Source organism: Cladophialophora bantiana (assembly GCF_000835475.1).
Source record: "Cladophialophora bantiana CBS 173.52 unplaced genomic scaffold supercont1.13, whole genome shotgun sequence".
NCBI lineage: Eukaryota > Fungi > Ascomycota > Eurotiomycetes > Chaetothyriales > Herpotrichiellaceae > Cladophialophora > Cladophialophora bantiana.
This window is the reverse complement of record NW_015971587.1, coordinates 563202-581205: the sequence shown is the minus strand read 5'-3', so window position 1 is coordinate 581205 and position 18004 is coordinate 563202. Positions and strand designations below refer to the sequence as shown.

At 52.3% G+C, this 18004-nt stretch overlaps 6 protein-coding genes across 6 annotated transcripts; 4 read left to right on the top strand and 2 right to left on the bottom strand.

Moving 5' to 3' along the window:
• Positions 1-1176: 1176 nt before the first annotated feature.
• On the top strand, positions 1177-4704 carry Z519_08567 (uncharacterized protein; the record flags this gene model as incomplete). Its single annotated transcript, XM_016766295.1, has 1 exon — positions 1177-4704. The coding sequence occupies one exon, from the start codon at positions 1177-1179 to the stop codon at positions 4702-4704; it is 3528 nt and encodes a 1175-aa protein (XP_016617453.1).
• A 595-nt stretch (positions 4705-5299) lies between these two features.
• Positions 5300-6107, top strand: Z519_08566 (uncharacterized protein; the record flags this gene model as incomplete). The annotated part of the gene is made up of 2 exons (XM_016766294.1): positions 5300-5337; positions 5396-6107. The coding sequence occupies 2 exons, from the start codon at positions 5300-5302 to the stop codon at positions 6105-6107; spliced, it is 750 nt and encodes a 249-aa protein (XP_016617452.1).
• Positions 6108-7039: 932 nt separating this feature from the next.
• On the top strand, positions 7040-10699 carry Z519_08565 (uncharacterized protein; the record flags this gene model as incomplete). The annotated part of the gene is made up of 1 exon (XM_016766293.1): positions 7040-10699. The coding sequence occupies one exon, from the start codon at positions 7040-7042 to the stop codon at positions 10697-10699; it is 3660 nt and encodes a 1219-aa protein (XP_016617451.1).
• A 773-nt stretch (positions 10700-11472) lies between these two features.
• Z519_08564 (uncharacterized protein) lies at positions 11473-13393 on the bottom strand (the record flags this gene model as incomplete). The annotated part of the gene is made up of 5 exons (XM_016766292.1): positions 11473-11779; positions 11834-11881; positions 11934-12121; positions 13091-13120; positions 13178-13393. The coding sequence occupies 5 exons, from the start codon at positions 13391-13393 to the stop codon at positions 11473-11475; spliced, it is 789 nt and encodes a 262-aa protein (XP_016617450.1).
• Positions 13394-14049: 656 nt separating this feature from the next.
• On the bottom strand, positions 14050-14779 carry Z519_08563 (uncharacterized protein; the record flags this gene model as incomplete). The annotated part of the gene is made up of 2 exons (XM_016766291.1): positions 14050-14682; positions 14732-14779. 2 exons carry the CDS (start codon positions 14777-14779, stop codon positions 14050-14052), a joined length of 681 nt encoding a protein of 226 aa, XP_016617449.1.
• Positions 14780-15618: 839 nt separating this feature from the next.
• Z519_08562 (uncharacterized protein) lies at positions 15619-16411 on the top strand (the record flags this gene model as incomplete). The annotated part of the gene is made up of 3 exons (XM_016766290.1): positions 15619-15643; positions 15753-16081; positions 16145-16411. 3 exons carry the CDS (start codon positions 15619-15621, stop codon positions 16409-16411), a joined length of 621 nt encoding a protein of 206 aa, XP_016617448.1.
• Between the last annotated feature and the right edge of the window lie 1593 nt (positions 16412-18004).

The following is an 18004-nucleotide window of genomic DNA, read 5'->3' as shown; positions in this document are numbered from 1 at the left end:
ATAGGAGGAAAGTAGATTGCATACTATGGCAGTCAGTTCCAGATGAAATTGAGACAGTCGACAGTGCTCGAGAAAGTCCTTTTTTTGATGCCAAGCAATTTTTTTGCTGTCGGCCAATCACGGGAAGAAACCGGCCGCGGCTCTCCGCTACTGCTGCAGCTGCCCGCCGCCAGGTTTCTGGAGCCACTCGAGCCCATCAAATTTTCACCCCGTCTTGATACTCGTGCCTCCCTGGAGAGATGACAAGAGAGGAGGGAGGAGAGCGGGCAAATCTCAAGAGAGACGTGGAAGTCGAGACAATAGAGTCAGTCTCAGACCTAGAAAGAAAAACCAGAGAGAAAGGCAGCAGACACAGGACACATAGCAGACACCCACGGGCAGCCTCAGCCTCACTCGGTACCACTTTTCTTTGGCCTCAACGTGATCGAGGATCGAGGTGGCTACCCCACGCTGCATGCAGGACCCCTCTGATCCCCCCCAAAGCGCCTCTCCATAAGCGGCATTAGGCGTGCAGTTTGGATGCAGGCTTGGTACAGGTCACCCCGAGCCACCCACAGGCCTCCCTCGGCTGCTCGCATGTGACCCCCAATCACACATCTTAACTGCGGTGCTCCATTGCATATTACAGTAGCATGCGCCTTATCTCCAACCGCTTTTCCTTGATGTCACCATACATTGGCCTGCGCCCACGGGTTGTCCAACTGACCTCTCGTCTCACTGCTATCGCCTTAAATTCCACCCTCCGCATTCTGCACATGCAGATGGAATCCCGTGTCTCTTGATGCAATTCTTTGCTTGCACCAGCATTGAACCTCCACGACGATGGCTGCTAGTGCTAAGGTTGAGAGTTCTACCAAGTCCAAAGCGGGCCTGGCAGGCGCAGCTGGGCGCTGATCACCACTCGCATTGTGCTCCCTCTGCGCGTGCAAACAAAATATCCCGCAAAAACTCACCGATATGCCCTTCACTCATCCCTCCCTGTCTTTTCTTTATCCTTAAGCAGACTGCTGACTCTCTATTACTGTTCCAAGTCTGGCTAACGTCAAAATGTGTTTTTGTTCGTCTTCAATTCAGAATTGCGGTCATTTGTTTGCGCGTTGCGAATTCTAATTCACCTTCCCATTGCGCGACCCTCCACCACCCACTACAAGTTACCTAGTCTCTGTTGGTTCAATCATGATCTCTTTTTCCCTAACAAGGAATCCCAGGGGCCAGAGGCGCCGGGAACGGTCCCCTTTCTCCTCGAGCTACGCTCCAACGACACGATCCCCCGACTACTCGCGAAACCCGATTCGACGCAATCGGAGACGGTCTTCCGAGACCGACCGTGAGCTCATCTCTCAGGAAGATCAGGATGAAGACATGGACGATGAAGGAGACAGACTTGAAGAGGATGGGGATGAGGACCAAGAGGAAGAGGAGGAAACCAATGAAGGGGTGGAGGACGTTAGTGACGAAGACGAAGACGGACCTGACGATACAACACCCCTCCTTCCCATATTCTCTGCGGCTCGTCTCGATGCCATCCCCGTCTTTGCCCTCACACACGCCGTCCGCTTGCTGGTAAGCTCTCGCTGTGACACTGTCTTGACCTGGGAGCAACTCCGGTCACCCCAGATCTCACAATTCCTTGTCAAGCCGATCGAACAAGAAATCCGCATCAACCATCTGACTGCGGCCACGCATTATGCTCTAATGGCAAATTGTCTCCAGTATGGCAAAGAGGCCGCTACGTCCTCTGGCAACAGTGGAACAAACACGACTCGAGCAATGGTGTGTGAGTTGATTGCCATCAAATTGCTCAAAGACTTTTCCACAAGAGAGCTCATTGACGCCTTGTCCTATGACTTCGACCCTCTCCAAGGCCAATTGGATGCAATTCCTCACGCGGAGAACGAACGAAGGCCCACAGCAAACTCCAAAAAACCGGCTCATCGGCCGGCAAGAATCTCGTGCTTTGAGATTGCCATCCGCGCTCAAGCTAAAAAGTTCCTCTCTCATCCGATGGTAGTGAAGCAGCTCGAGGCGATCTGGGCTGGTACAATCGTCTTCCACTCTGCGGCCGACAGTCTGCATCGACCGTTGCCCGCAACGAGTCAAGCGAGAAGTTACGGTACAAATCACAGCGGTTTGTCTGGAAAGCCCAGCCCCATAAACACTGATTCACACGCTCCAAGGCGAGCGGTGACACTGTACGATCCTCGCGACGCCTCTCTTTTCAAGTTGTCGCGGTTGCGGGTCCCTCGATACCGCAATATCTTGTCTACCTTGTCCTTCGCTGTTCTCCTGAGCTTGTTTGTCGCCGTCCTTGTGAAGCGCTCTCTCGAGATTACGACTCTCGAAGTCATCTTCTGGTTCTGGGCTGCCGGCTATATGCTCGATGAGATTGTTGGATTCAACGAACAAGGCTTCAGTCTCTACATCGCTAGTTTCTGGAACACCTTCGACTTGGGAATCCTCCTCATCTTGGTCGTCCACTTGGCGCTGCGGATCTACGGGATCCTCATGCCAGATGTCAGAAAGCACATGGTGGCCAACATGGCCTACGATGTTCTTGCGGCCGACGCCATTCTACTCTTTCCTCGGCTGTTCTCCGTGCTGGATCATTACCGTTATTTCTCACCCCTTCTCATTGCTTTTCGATACATGGCAGCAGATCTCATTGCAGTTTCACTGCTAATCCTGATCAGCTGCAGTGGGTTCTTCGTTGCCCTCACATTGTCGTTCGGCGACAACGGAATTGATACTCCCAGCTCGGTAGCTTACGCTCTGCTACAAATGCTTATGGGTTTCACGCCGGCTGCCTGGGACCGATGGGCGGGATACAACATTCTGGGAAAGACGATTCTGACCTTGTTCTTGTTCATCTGTCACTTCCTTGTAGTCACCATCTTAATCACCGTCTTGACTAATTCGTTCATGGCTATCGTCCGGAACGCGAGTGAAGAGCATCAGTTCCTGTTTGCAGTCAACACCATCTCTCATGTCAAATCCGACGCGCTCTTCTCGTACGTGGCGCCGACAAACATAATTCAGTGGCTTTTGGTGCCTCTCAGGTACTTCGTCCCCTTCCGCCAATACGTCAAGATCAACCGAACTATTATTAAGATCACGCATTTACCTCTGCTTCTTTCGATCTTGTTGTATGAGAAGACCATCCTGCAGTGCACCGTCTACGACAGCATCGACCTTGTGGAGCGCCGCGGGCGCGTGAGAAGAAAGGCGAAGTTTACCCGGCTCAATCGGGCTCCTTCGATTGCCACCTTCCGACAGGACAGAGCTCTCGAAGAAGTATTCAAACAGCCTTTTGACAGTACCATCAAAAGTGCCCATCAAAGCCAAGACCGGCGCAAGGCGAGTAATGTGGTTAGCACATGGATGAATAAACTGGGCGACGACGTGGCAGAGCCGCCGCAGGAGCAAGACAGGCAGATTGTCGAGAGGCTCGAGGGCAAGCAAACAGCGTTTCGAAGACAGCGCCGGCTCAGTCGAATTCGCGACTTCTCTCGTCGAACAATGTCAGTTGTATCTGACCCGGAGGACTTTAGGACCAATGCAGGATTCTCATCTCCAGGCGAGGCACATCCCCTGACGGCAACCCTTTCCGCGTTAGAGCAGCCATCACATAACACGGATGCGGATGGAGATGATGAGATGCCAACAAACGTTGATGGTGATGAGGAGGAAACAACCACATTTGAACATCGGTCACAAAGCGATGTAGAGCCTGAGCAACACAACACGGCCCCTGCCGTTCTAGAGCATCGTGACTACTTCACAACTAAACAATCGCTAGGAGGCTCTTCTCCCGAGGAAGACCGACCTGTGGCTGCCGTTTCTCAGGCGAAACTCGAAGGGCTTGGCTCAGGGGCCAATTCACCTTCACGACGCTCTCCCAAGAACCAGCCCCGTCATCATTCTCGCAACATGTCAGTGGCGACCATGATCTTTAAGCCCATGACGGATTCGAGCACGGACCAGAATTCATCAGTCGAAGAGAATAAACCACCAGCCACCAAGTCACATCTTTCAGCACCTGGATCAGGGACTCGCACACCGGTCTCGAAGCCCGGTTCCAGTGGTGCAGGGCATCGAACGCCAAAGCGAGCAGCAGGTCCGACTCGAATGCGACCGACACTTGCCACGAAAGACGAACAAGGCTTCCGGTCGACCCCGAATTTAGCAGGACTGGTGTCACTCAAAAGTCAACAAGCTCAAATGCGGCGGAAACCATCACTCGACATGGATCTGGTATCAGACATTGGCGACAACAGAGCGATAGGCGGAGGCTACGTTGGAGCACTCCCCAGCTCATTTGCTGCTCACGTGGGAAAAGGATCAACCGAGTCACGCCGTGCAAAAGAGCAGAAAGAACAGCAAGAGATGTTTACTAAAATTATGATGGCTCGGATGAATGCCCTTGAGGAGAGTTTCAGGGAGGTGATTCACGAGATGAGAGACCATATGAGACACGATGATGACGCAAGCAGGAGTCGTGGAGGGGGGGCAAGTACAAATGGCCACAAGGAGAGAACCCGGGAGAAAGAAATCGATCGATCACACTCGGCAAGCAACGACGTGGAGACTGCTACACCCCGGCCGAGCTCAGTCATTAGGATGGAAGAGCCCGTCCATGCCAAGGAGATCACGACAGAGGGAGAGAGAGAAGAGCGAAGGGCAGGGAGCTGTAGAACAACCTGCTAGCACTTGAGAAGGGGAGTAACGGAGCACTAATTCCCGAGTGTGCTAAATGAAAGGAGTCAAGTGTGATTGCAGGGTCAAGTTCGGGTGGCGGACAGATGCTGTGGTTTGCATTGATACCCTTGGTAGCTCAAGCAACAAAAGATCAACCCTATGTTCCCGTACTCGGTCCTCGGAATAGATTGAATTGTCGGTCGATGCACATTCTAGATGATAGTAACACTCCAGAGTTGGGGGTGGGCAAGGCTGAAATTGGCTAGGCTGACGTAGATAAGGCTGGCAGCTGTACCGAGCGAGGAGTGCTAGTGCCCAGGAGTGACGCAACCGCCCAAAGAGGCGAACTCCGCAGACCGCGCCAACTGCGCCCTCGACACTCTGCATGTAACAATCAGGCTATTGCCGTGTCGACCTCCATCCATCGATCCATCCATTCATCCATCAGTCTGTCCTACCCAGTTTCTATTTTCCACTTAACTGCTTCTCCTCGCCCTAAATCCGCGTATAGTTGACCGAGCTAGCATCTAACGGGATCTCATCATTCTTGCGCCCGGACTTATAGCACCCACCAACACCCAACCAGCGTCCGCAGCGCTTCAAGATGGCCTCGAGCTCAGGGCAATCCAACCAGCTACTCTAGTAAGTACCGCCTATGTACACTTCAAGGGGGGCAAATGTTCTCACCTTAAGATGGCAGTGCATGCATTGCTCATGGAACAACTATCCTCACCGAGCATACGTCACCTGGCACCTCGTCTTCTTCGGCCTCATCGCTTGCCTCAGTCATTCTCCCCAAGATCTCCCATTCGACCCCTGCGAAGCTCACCTACACCCATGACCGTCTGTTTGTCCATTACATTGCGGACTCGCCTTCCTCAACGTCGAATGGTTCCGACGAGCAACTTTCCAGTCATGCGGCTCTCACCTACCTGGTCGTTGCTCAGACAGAGATGGGCCGGCGTGTGCCATTCGCGTTCCTGCTGGAGCTCAAGAAGAAATTCCTGGCACAGTACAAGCCTGAGTCTACGGACTTTTCGTCATTGCCCGCCTATGGGACCGCGGCCTTCAACTCTACTCTAAAGGCCATGATCCAGCAATACAACACCGCCCCGCCGAGTGATGCATTGACCAATGCACGCAAGGAGATTGACAGCGTCAGGGACATCATGACTGAGAACATTGAGCGGGTGCTGGAGAGAGGGGAAAGAATTGATCTTTTGGTGGACAAAACGGATCGGTTGGGAGGGAGTGCGCGAGATTTCCGAGTACGAAGCAGAGGGTTAAGGCGGCAGATGTGGTGGAAAAACGTGCGGGTGATGGTGCTACTTGTGGTTGTTGTCATCTTTCTGATCTACCTGTTCGTTGGGTTCGGCTGCGGATTGCCAGCCTGGAGCAAATGTGTTGGCTGAGTGAGTGAAAACGGGTGTCTTGTGCGAGCCTTGATTGAAACGGACTGATCGAGGGCTTCAAGGGTTACTTTACTGGCCAGGCCAGCGTGTATTTCTATGGCAGTTATGGGGGATCGATTGCATTCGGGGCTACATAGTACAGATACGGCCATTGCACAATTCAGACTGAAATAGTGACCTCTTCCTTTCTCTAAATTCCCACAGTCGCAAAAAGGGGTTTGCTTTTCTCACTAGAGGTATAAGGTACACCAGGTTGACAAGGGTACATAAGTACCTCGTCCTGGATGGGATGGGATGGGTTGCCCCCCTAGCCTTCCCCGCCTCCACCTCCTCTTCCACCTTCTCCTCCGTATGCCTTGCAACGCCCCCAAAGTCCCACCGAATCCACAGCACTAACAACAAAAGAGCCAATAAATATGTGCAGAGACAGAGAATAGGTACCGAATAGGGCTGTGATGGGCTCTGATGGCCTGAACCAGCTGTGAGGGAAATGCTCATTGCTCACCAGGCAGACACCACAAGACACCACAAGCCATAAGGCAAACCTCAGGTCGTTTTTCGTCTTCTTCTCGCTTTCGGGCTTCAGCCTCACCCTTCCTTTGTCCTCACTGTGGAATTGCAATTTACACCTCTCTCTCGCTTCACAACTTCCATCTGGGCCCATTCATGGCTCACAAAGCCGGGTGACAAACTCTGTACCACCAGCTCATCACCTTCCCAGCCTTTCCAGCCCTCACCTTGCAGAGACTGCAAGAGTTTCTGCATATCTCACCCCAAGCCAACTCCACGAGGTCTTTAACAGGTGAACAATATATCACGACTCTGTGAACAATCCCTCCATTATACATGTCCGAAAGCAAATCATTAAGTCCGCCTTCAGTCTGAGCGCCACGACCCTTGTTTCCAGGCACTCAGCATTGATCAGAAAACCAATGGTCCTTCCTCCATCTGCCGCAGCACCAACCAATAGAGGTGAGGGTGTCGCTGGTGATTCCGAAGACATCTGGACTTCGCCCTCAACTCAGCCTCCCGTTCAGGACAGTGCTGCTGCGACCTCCGACAAAACAACAGCTGGGTGGATACAACAGGAACAAGACTTAGCTCGAGCTATTCAACTGTCCCTTCAAGACCAAGCCCAAGCAGGAAAGCGAACAGATACCCGAATGGGTTCTTCTCAGCATCTGTCGTCATCAGATGAGCCATCACTTGACCTTGTCTTGAGTCTGAACAATGAGTTTACCGCCCTTGCAGACACGGCTGGCGATACAGCCATCTATTTTGGGCCTCCTCCACAAATGCCGGAGCAAAATGACAAGGACTATCACTACATCAGACAGCATTTTGATCGGGTCCATGTTGTCAAAAGCACAAATCTTAGGCTCATGGGCGACGAGTCCAAGTTTACTGACAGAAATCTCCTGCACCCAACAGAGTCACTTCACGCTGAGAGCAAGCTGAGGAAGCTCGGTGTGTTGAACAAAGCAGAAGCTGCACACGGAGGAAAGTTCAAGTACTACATCGACCTCCGCCCGCCCAACGAAGATGAGGAAGCCGTCATTCTCATCACCGATCTGACTTGTACGCGTGGTGTGCTCACATGGCATCTGGCAAGGCACAAGTATGATCTGTCTCCTCTTGCCGTACAAGGCCACGACGAATTCGGAATTCAGCCTCATGCCGACCCGTTGGCAAAGCGGCTGGCGTCATCAGAGAACACGGGAGATGCAGACCCAAGCCCCTCCAACACGGCAAAGCCAAAATCGAATCAGTCATCGGATGACAAGGCTGCGCCTCCAGTTCCAACTGCACTAGATTATTCTCCACTTCGGCACTGGTCCGCCCTCGAACGAATGCTCCAGGCCATTCAAGGGAATGATCCGAAGCTAGATTCTGCACCTAAAGTCTGGACGTTTTTTGCCATTGCGCGATACTTTGGTTGTGCTACTCACGAGCGCATCTCAGGTTGGATCATGACCTGGCTTTATGCGGGCAACAACAGCAACTTCATCCAAAACAACCCTGAAGTGGCATATCGTATCGGCATGGGCATCAGATCTGCGGATCTTATTAAAGATTCCTTCTCCATCCTCGTCGGCGAGAGGGCCCTTATCGAAGCCTGCGGTGAGCTCAACCCGGACATTCTAACTCGTCGCCGTCAAAGTGTCCATGGCCGAAAGCTGGAACTTCTTGACGACGACGAACGCAATCGAATTGACCACGCTGCTTCTTCTTTCGTCAAGCGTATTCGCCAGATGGTCTGCAGTATCTGTAAAGATATGGATTTCCTGCACGAGAGCCCAACCTACGCAATACTCGACAACGCCGTTGGACAAACTCCGAGAGGGGTGGAGGCGCTGAAAACGACCAAGAACGTGATCAAGGACTATATCAGGTGGAGAGTCTACCACGTTCTATGCCAGAATCAAGGAAACTTTAGCAATTTAGAGTCAGATCCAAAGTCAACTCTCCCTTTTCGAACAGCTTCTAGTGAGGACTACGGCGTTGTCTACGGGTCACTCAACCAGCGGATGAGGCAGTTGACTAAGACATTCTGGATAGCATTGCAGCATATGCAACTCGATGAGGGCAGCTACAACACGTCCAGCCAAAGCACAATTGGCTGGAGCGATGACACACAATACCTTCAGGCCCTTCCAGGGCTCTACAAGGATGACCCTTTTATTGGAATCGCTCAAATTCCACGAGGCGCTTTCGTCAGAACGATCGAGGATCTCAACCAAATGTTTTGGAACCGAGAGGTCGTTCATGGCACACCCTCTGCAAAGCGTCGCAAGACCAACGAATTAGACGACTTTACCCTTCCTTTCCGAGATAGAAATAATTCCATATCCTCCTCTATTGCACGAATTCAAACATCTCCTTCATGGAGAACTCTTCTACCCAAGAAAGCACAGACGACGACTGCACCTAGCACTGAGCCACCTGCTTTCGCGCTGAGACCCAAGCCAACAAGTACGGGGCACGTCTTGCATCAGGTTAATAACTATGAAGCCGGCAGCGCGACTGAGAGTCAGCAGGGACTTTCTACGCGTACAAATCTGATAGTACTAAACACTGCACCCGTGAGCGATGCCAGCGAATCTCGATTCGTACAGGGAACCAGATTTGAAAACAATGTCTCGGCCGAGTTGACGGCACCGCTGCCAATCAACCCGAATTGGGCGGCGCCAACAGTGGCAGCAGACGCTTCTGCCTTCGCTTCAAACACATTCTTCAACCCATATACCGGTCGGGATGAAGGATTGAACCTCCCCAGAGAGGAGGACCGAACGCGCTGCGTTCAACCTCCCCCTCCCACTCCTCGATCTAGCAACCGCGTCAAACAAGCCTTCTCTAACAGCAACACAGACGCTGAAGGAACTATACCTCCCAGTTATCATTCGCCTATCAGTCCAGAAGTACTGCTTAAGGAGCTTACCACGGCAATCGAATCAATCTGTTCAAAACTCATCTACCCACCCCATCTCTTCCATGAAACTGGCCTATTGCCCACGGACCTTTTTGACAGTCTTCTTTGCCTCAATACCAACGAATTCCGCTACTTACCACTCTGGGTACCTGATGGCGACGACGACGACACAGGGGGAGTGTTTGAAGAGGAACCTGTCCCGAATCTCGATCCAGTACAGACAGGTTTCGAGAGCTTCGGGCCGGGACGGATCAAGCGCGGCTTCGATCAAGCAGACACGGAGGCAAGCAGCGAAATTGACGAAATCACGAGCTCCCAGGCCGTCAGTACCTTGGGGAAGGCCAGTAAGTTCGCCACGGATGGGACCCGGACAGTCAAGAGTATGTCAAGTATCAGCACCATCGACGTCAATAGAGAGACTATTGTGTTTACGGGCCTCAATGATTCTGAAGGCGTGGCCCACAGTGTCGTCCACGTGGGCAAAGATGTAATGGGAACGGAGGATGAGGCTGATTCCGATATGCTGAGCATCGACGACTTCGACGACGATGGGGACAATGTTGATGAAGGCGTGTTCGACGATGGAGACTCAGACAGTGACATGGTCAACTGGGACAATGAGCGCGCGACAGAATTACACGCGAGTTCCAACGCCATTGGAAATTCTAACCAGGAACGTACGGGACGCGGCCACGATCAAGGTCCAGGCCAAGGGGCCAGTCAACTTCGTCGTGCTCAGCACAACCTGAATGACGAGTCTCAAAACACCAACATCATCGCCACGCCCGACTTCGAAACAATCGTAAAAGAGGTGAGTTATGACAAGGACAAGCGCTGGGACAAGGAGGAGAACAAGGACAACGGGATAGGCAAAGCCAAAACCCAGAACTTCCCCTACAGCTTCATTCTCCCTGATCTCCCGTCTCATTCCCACGAAACAGCAAGCCAGCCGGAGCCGGACCCGTTCGCCCATGATCAATCCTATCACGGTCCCCATCCTCATAATCGCTCTCAGCTTCAACCTCATCCACATTCACAACACGATCAGGACTCAAGTTCCAGCTCGGTCGTCTTGATCGAGACGGGAGACAATGGTAACGACAACAGAACCGACAACGACGCCAAGGAGAAGGAGGACGACGACGGCTTTGAATTCATCTGAGACTACCACATCAACTAAGTTAGCTTGGGCTGTGTACGCGCTCAATCTCTCTGATAAACCCTTCGTCTGATCTATCTACACACCGACACAATAGGAGGATCGTACGGAATTGGGGGGACCTTTTCCTCCTGAGACCGGGCAGATGCAATCAACTGAATACAGAACAAAGTGTACGGAGTGATGCCGAGTTCAATGGAGTCGACTCGGCGTGAGAGAACAGTTCTCGGGTGCTGATGACCAAATTGATGATTCACGACGGCCAAAATTTCGTATTAGAGGAAGATTGAGAGCGCAAAGAATGCTATTGAGTCTCCAATCTTTCGCTCAGACGGGAAGTGACCTTTAATATTTAAGTTCGTTTGCACATATTTCTGATCAGGATCCTGCCTGCTGAATTATCAAGCCAATGGTCCGGTGCACTCTATCGCTGATGCCTCTCATCCTAAGCCAGTTTGATACTCCCGGTGCCCGCTCAAGGCCATTGCTATCGATCCTTCCAGACCATCCTCCCAGGCCTATGCCATAACCTCCCACCTCCCCGGCAAAGATAGCAACACATTTTTCGTATGAATGAAGTAGAATCTGTGGGTCATGCGAAAGCGGGCAAGAATGTTAGATGGCTATTCAGTACAGTCGTGTGGTGAAAAGAGAAAGCTCGGAAGTCGATGGTTGTTGAGAGTTATGGATGCACGATCTTCACTCTTGGGGTCCTGTCTTCCTTCACGATATCCAATCTCGGGCTTTCACTGATACGGGTGTCAGTCTGAACGGGTTCAGCAGATGAATTCGACGTCGCTCACTGAAATCTCCTCCATGCCCATATCATCGCCGGTGTTAGCAGCCGGAGCAATACCGTTGGTGGTTGCAGCTTCAGCGGCCGTGCCCACTGCGGAGGGGTTATTACCCCCCCAATAGTCGGTCATTTCGGCGTCGAGTTCTTCGGCGGTCTTGGGTTTGGCTCGAGGGTTTCGCCCACGCTTTGGCTTCCCGGGTTTGCCGGCCGATCTCCCCTTGGTGCCATCCTTTCCGGTCACCTTCTTTGTTGTGGTAGCTGACTTCGGTTGGGCTTTGGGGTTGGCGCTGGTCTTTGTCAGTGGTTCTGACTTTCCCGAGCGTTTCGGTGGGTTTGCGTACGCAACACGTTCCGCAAGTGACTTGGCTGGAGCCGGCTCCGGAACACTGCTGGCGTCCATCACAACTTCAATCTAGTCGAGGTCAGGAGAAGTCCATGAACGGTGCGGATGGTGTCGTGCTTGCCTTCATTGGTCGCTTATCCACCAGCATTCCGTTCAGGTCTTTTGCAGCTTTGGCGGCAGAGTCGGGCTTCGAAAAGATGATGTCGGCAATACCACGGCTCTGACCATTCTGGTTGTACTGCAAAGAGACCTTCTTAACGTTGCCTACGGACTTGCCGAAGTATTCCTATTCGTCCGCGAGTGATCAGTAAACTGCCGGAGAGAGGTAGGAATAGCAATTCTTCCGCATCGTTCGTCCCCAGGTAAGAATGCAGTAATAGATGTTTCCACAGTAGAGTATAGTCCAGGTACATATCCTTTGCGCCAGAGCATCAGCGAGTGCAAAAGTATTGAGAGCAGCAGGCAGGTCAGCAGTCGAGCCTCGTATCATCGCGGTTGGCCAACAAAACCCCTCACCCCTGTAGGTGGTTGAAATGCGTATACATTCTCATGCCAAGTGTGGAAAATGTCGAGCTTGACTTGAAAGTATGACTAGTTGTTCAGTCCACGACAGGTCGGATGCTTGAGGACGGTTGGTGAATTTCAGAGGTAAATGATGCAGCTTGGAAGGAACCGTAGATGATGTCCGAATGCTGGCGTAGAGCATATGACCATTTGGCACCAGCCTTTCGTTTGGCGTTGATGAACACATGTTCATGCATGTCGGTGAGAGATGGGCCAGAAACCAAAGGGACAATCATTAGTCTCGACGTATGGTGCTGCGCTGCGCTGCTCTGCTTTCGGTATGTTTCGGTGCAACCTCGCTGATGCTCCAGACAAACAAGGCGAGAGGTTCTCAAGCGTCTCAGCGTCTTGAGAATTCCTCTGGGCAGATCTGCATCAAAATCCCACACGGTGGCTAGCCGTGGGGAATGGTTTTGCAAGATCATGGCAAACTGTGTTTTCACCGAAATACATCGCAAAAGGAAGATGCGAGCCGAAGGTGAAGAGAGTATTGCCTGCCCCAGATAAAGCCAGCATTTTCAGCATGGCGATACGGTCCTTGAGTATGGTCTCTCCCGCTCGACATCTTCCCCATTCTTCTTGTTGCATTCAACTTCCTCTTATCGGACACGGTCGCATAAAGAGCCAAAGAATAACAGGCCGTGACAAGCGGCGATGGGATCCAAGGTCGAAAGCCTCTTTATCAACATACCTTGATCTGGGCTTCGTTGACGTCGAATGGCTGCAGTAAGAGTTAGCTGCGGCCTTATGACACGCAACGAAGTCAATCAGAACATACCAATCCACTGACAACGATCTTGCTTGGACGTGATTGAGCCGCAGCGCCGGCAGACGGTTTGATGGCAGATTTTGCCGGTTTGGTTGCCTTCTTGACACCACCAACGGGAGCAGTGGGACCAGTTGACTTTCCGACCTTGCGACGGCGAGCCTCGCGCTTCGCCTTCTTCTGGCTATCAATGATGGAGTCGAGAGATTGATCTAGCCTGCCAGACATCTTGAACGGATAGGAGGATTTAGTTCAAGAATGGATTTTGCAAAGGTGGAAGGAGTGGACTGTGAGAAATGTTGCAGGCGTCAAGAGAGGGCTGTCACGTTTGGTTGAGTCGCAGGATGGACGACCACTGGTCGCGGTGATCTGTCCTGATGTGAGATTCGAAAAAGTTGGAAGGAGAGATAGATGATCGACAGGAATGGCGACGAAGACGCGCGCGGCTAGAATTAAATATGCGTTTGGATGGGAGTTGAAATCGGCTGATCGCAGCGACGATGTTGAAGGAGAAGGCAAAGGCAGAAGGAGAGTGAAGGAGTCACGCCAAAATGATGAAAGCGGCAAGGTTAATAAAAATGAGGCGCAGGCGCAGCAACAGGCACAAGGAGACAATCGGATGCAGCCAAGCCCGCACTAAGCCTGTTTAGGGGGTCTCGTATATCAACGTCACGTGCACCATCCACGATCCAACGCCGCATGTGTCCTACGGTGGGTAACAAGTAGTCTTGACAACATTCATCCTCGAGGTGGATGGTGTTGAAATGCTTTACGTGATCCTATAGAACGCCATTCATGTCTCATAATCCCCAAAGCTAGCAGTATATGGCCTGGTCTACGGCAGCTGCGCCAGAAAGGTACAGCCATGCTTCCTCGTGGCCATCTCAGCTTTTCAACGCCTCGAGCCTCCCTCGCATCTGCTCTAATTCTGCTTCTCTGTCCTCTTCCGGTTCTTCTTCCTCCGCTTCCACGGGGAGCTGGGGGACTTGCTGTTCGGGTATGCCCAGCCTTCCCTTCAATACCTCGCCCAGTACTTTGTCCACTTCTGTCTCCGCCTCTTCGTCTTCTCCTTCCAGCAGTTCATCGTTCGGTAGAGCATCACCAACCATTTCTTCAATGATGCCAGCCTTCATCAATTCCTGGCTCAGCTCTTGCATGGTTCCGGTCAGCTCTGGTAACCGAATTAATGTGTTGACATCCTTCATGATGCGCGTGCTGGCTTTGAGACTGCCTTCGATCTTGCGAACAGAAAATGCCTCGTTCACTTGCATCTGGACGCTTTGCAGTTGTGCTTTGCTGGTGTGTAACCTTGCCGACTGCTTCCGAACCTTGATCAACTCTCTAGCAAATATTCGTGCTTCGTCGGCGCCTTGTTTCGCCTGAGAGGGATTTTTCTGTCCCCTCTTTGCGGCATTCAGTATCAAAGTCCTCGTTTTCTGTTCTGTGATCTTGAGGTTTGTGATATCCCGGTCTAAAGCCCGCACGTTTTTCCGTATAATGCCGTCGCATTTTCGTTTCTGAGATAAAGTCAGCGTGCGCCAATTCAGCGGGAAGTTACAGACGAACCTGTTCTTGGGGATCCGGCTTGAAGAAGACCGCTTTGAACGATTGCATGATGGTGGTATTCCCGTAGCGGTCCTTGTTGCTTGGTAAGCTCCTTGTGTGTGCTCGATTGCAGGCTGCTCGTGGTCAACTACAGGGCCATGCTGGTATCTGAGCCGAACGCCGGCGGCGGCAGGCTTGCGGTGAAAGTCGCACGTGAATGTCTGCGACAACACTCGGTCATAGGGCTAGAGCGATAATAAGCGGGAGGTCTACTTGCTGTCCAGAGTAAGTTGTAGGGCTGATGAACGGGGATCAACTAGGGAGCAGCTGGAGCGAATACTTTATCACCTGCAGATGCCAGTGGAGGAAGGTTGATGGCGGGGAGCCCAGTCAGACACTCAGTACTTGGCGGCGAGGCGGGTAGGCGCAAACAGGTGGTTAGGAAGTCGAAGTCCTTTGGAGGATGCCTACTTGTTAGACAATGGGGGGAAGGGCATAAGTGAATAAGTGGCAGGCAGCATGGGCGTACTAGTGGTGCGGATGCGGACTTGGCGGTACCTTAAGAGGGTCTTTGCTCGTGGAAAGTCATGCTGAGTGGGCAGTGGAACAGGCACTGTTTGCAAGTGCGTGCTCAGCCCAGCAGCTTGGGGGGCTTTCGATGTTATTCGTTGCACTTCGAACAGCCTCGTCCCCTTCACCTTAGACCGATCGCCCGCACACAAATAGTTGAACCTTTTACAGCGACCCAGGTGAAGCAAGCAAGCAAGCAAGAAGCAGACTTTTCCATCTCCCATTGTTCTCACACCTCGGTCGTGCCTTGATAACACGACAACGCTCCTCCTCTCGTTCTTCACCCTTACTTTCCCATCCTCCTAGGCCAGAAGCCCCTCCAATTCGCAAACCTCATCATGTCTAGCCAGGTTACTCCAGAAGGTAAACCCTCCCCTGCCTCGATGACTTCAACGCTCCAGAGCCATCCCCCTCTCTCGGGACCAAACTTCCACTTTGGCCTTAACAAATGACTGACTGGGAGTGTCCGCAGTCCTATGGGCGCAGCGCTCCTCCGCCACTGAGCCAGAAAAGAACTACATCTACCTGACCATCAGCGTGCCTGATGTTCCCCCCAAGTCCCTCAAACTCGACCTTAAGCCCACCGGTCTCACCTTCACTGGCACGTCAGAGACCAAGAAGACCACATATCATCTTGAGATGGAATTCTACGCTGAGATCGATGTCGAGAACTCCAAGACGCATCACACCCCAGCCAACATCCAGATGATTCTCAGGAAGAAGGAACTCAAGGAGGAGTACTGGCCACGCCTCCTCAAGGACCCCGCAAAAGTACATTACCTGCGCACCGACTTTGACAAGGTATGCCCCCATGACCCTCCAAGTCACTAGCTTCCTGTTTACTGATCCTTTGCCTCCGTTCAGTGGGTGGATGAGGACGAACAAAACGAAGCTCCGGAAGATGACTATATGAACCAATTTGGAGGTGGTCTCGGAGAAGACGGTGGCTTTGGTGGCATTGACTTCTCCAAACTCGGTGGTGGTGCCGGCTTGGGAGCAGAGGGAGAAGCCGAGGGTGGCGACGACAATGAAGAGGAAGAGGATGATGATGATGATGAGATGCCCGATCTCGAAGAGGACGAAGCAGAAGGTGACGCTAAAGGCAAAGGCAAAGGCAAGGAGGCCGCATGAGTTGCAAGGTCTACCATCAGGCGGCACTCAATGCGCGGCCTCGAAGCAAGCGGATCGAAATGACGTCCAGACCAAGGCATCCTTGCTCGTTAAATGCCAGATCCTCGAGTCAATACTGCAGACATCCAACTCTACGAAATCCCTCCATCAGGTTCACCTTTTCCATTCCACCCAACCCGGTCCATATGAGCGAGCGTTCTCGTATCGTCACCACAGCCTCTAGAATATCCTGACCACATGCGTTTCCCACTTCTCGATTAAAGCCCATGCAGTGCGTTTCTACGCCTAGGCAACGAAAACTAGGGGCTCTGCTGTTACATCGTGGCGACAACAGCACAACACTTTCTTTTTGCAATTGCAATGGTGCGGCAAGGAATTTACAGGGGAGGGCTTTTATTGGTGTTGGGAGCTTTGGGAGAGACGACAATGGATGGACAGGAGAGCTCCTCGATCATCAATCAATCAATCAATCAGTCATGCCACTGCCAGCCCGTCAGTATTCAAACAATTGATCCGACACGTATCCCCCATTAGCATCCCACGTAAGATGAACCACGACCGCGGCAGACTCTCATTGCGATCCGGCTACATACCTAGGTAGGTGATAACGGGCACAGCCAGTACGCCACATATGCGTACACACACAGCAGTACTCACACCGCATCTCGTTCAGGCACCCTAAGCTCCCACAGAGCAGAGACGCCCTACTACTCGGGCATGTAGCTACTAGGTAGGTACATGGGCGGTGCGGTGAAAAGGCATCCCATCCAATACCAGCGCCAGCAATAATCATAAGCAGGCACACCAAGGCAGACCAGACTGATGAGTCATGGCGGCGCGCAAGTCACCTCACCTCCACCCCTGGCACATCCATCATGCCCACTCCGTACATATTGCTTATGTACATTGTAGTTACTGCGCCCGTGGTCTGCTCGTTTCCAGTCTGCTCGCACACCCCAACGCCCATCACAGTCACAGTCACAGTCGTAGTCACCTACCATGGCCCTGGCCGCGTCCCTGGTACTCACATATTTGACGGCGCAGTACTGGCACTGGTTTGGCACATGCCACTATTGCTGGCCTATGTACATAGGCCCTAGAAGCATGGGCTGTGTACTATGTAGTTAGGCGGTACTAGGGGAGGTACCGTACTAGGGAGGGGAGGGGAAGTCAGGGAGTTAGCACCCCAGGACACTCCATGCGCCTCGACCGGCCGGCACGGGTAGTAGGTACATGCGTACCGAGCACACATACATCCTTGGGTAGGTATACTTGGTACATCAATCACTGTCCAGGTACTCCGACATACGGAGCGCTGAACTTGCTGCGTATTCCGTGTTCCCCCCCCCCCACATGTACTTGTACGCCACTCTGTGATTGGGACGGAACCCATGTGCCCTCGCAGGACAAGAGACGAACCGACCTAGCCTGGCAGTATTCTGCGAGAACGCTGCTAAGGGCCATTGTGGACAAGTTTTGCATTAACCTACTAACTAACTAGCCGTCAAGTTTTTGATGCTTGTTCTCTGAGTCCCTGACTAAGTCGAGCTCTGGCGTGGGCATGGCTCTCTGACAAGAAGAGAGGTGAATGTG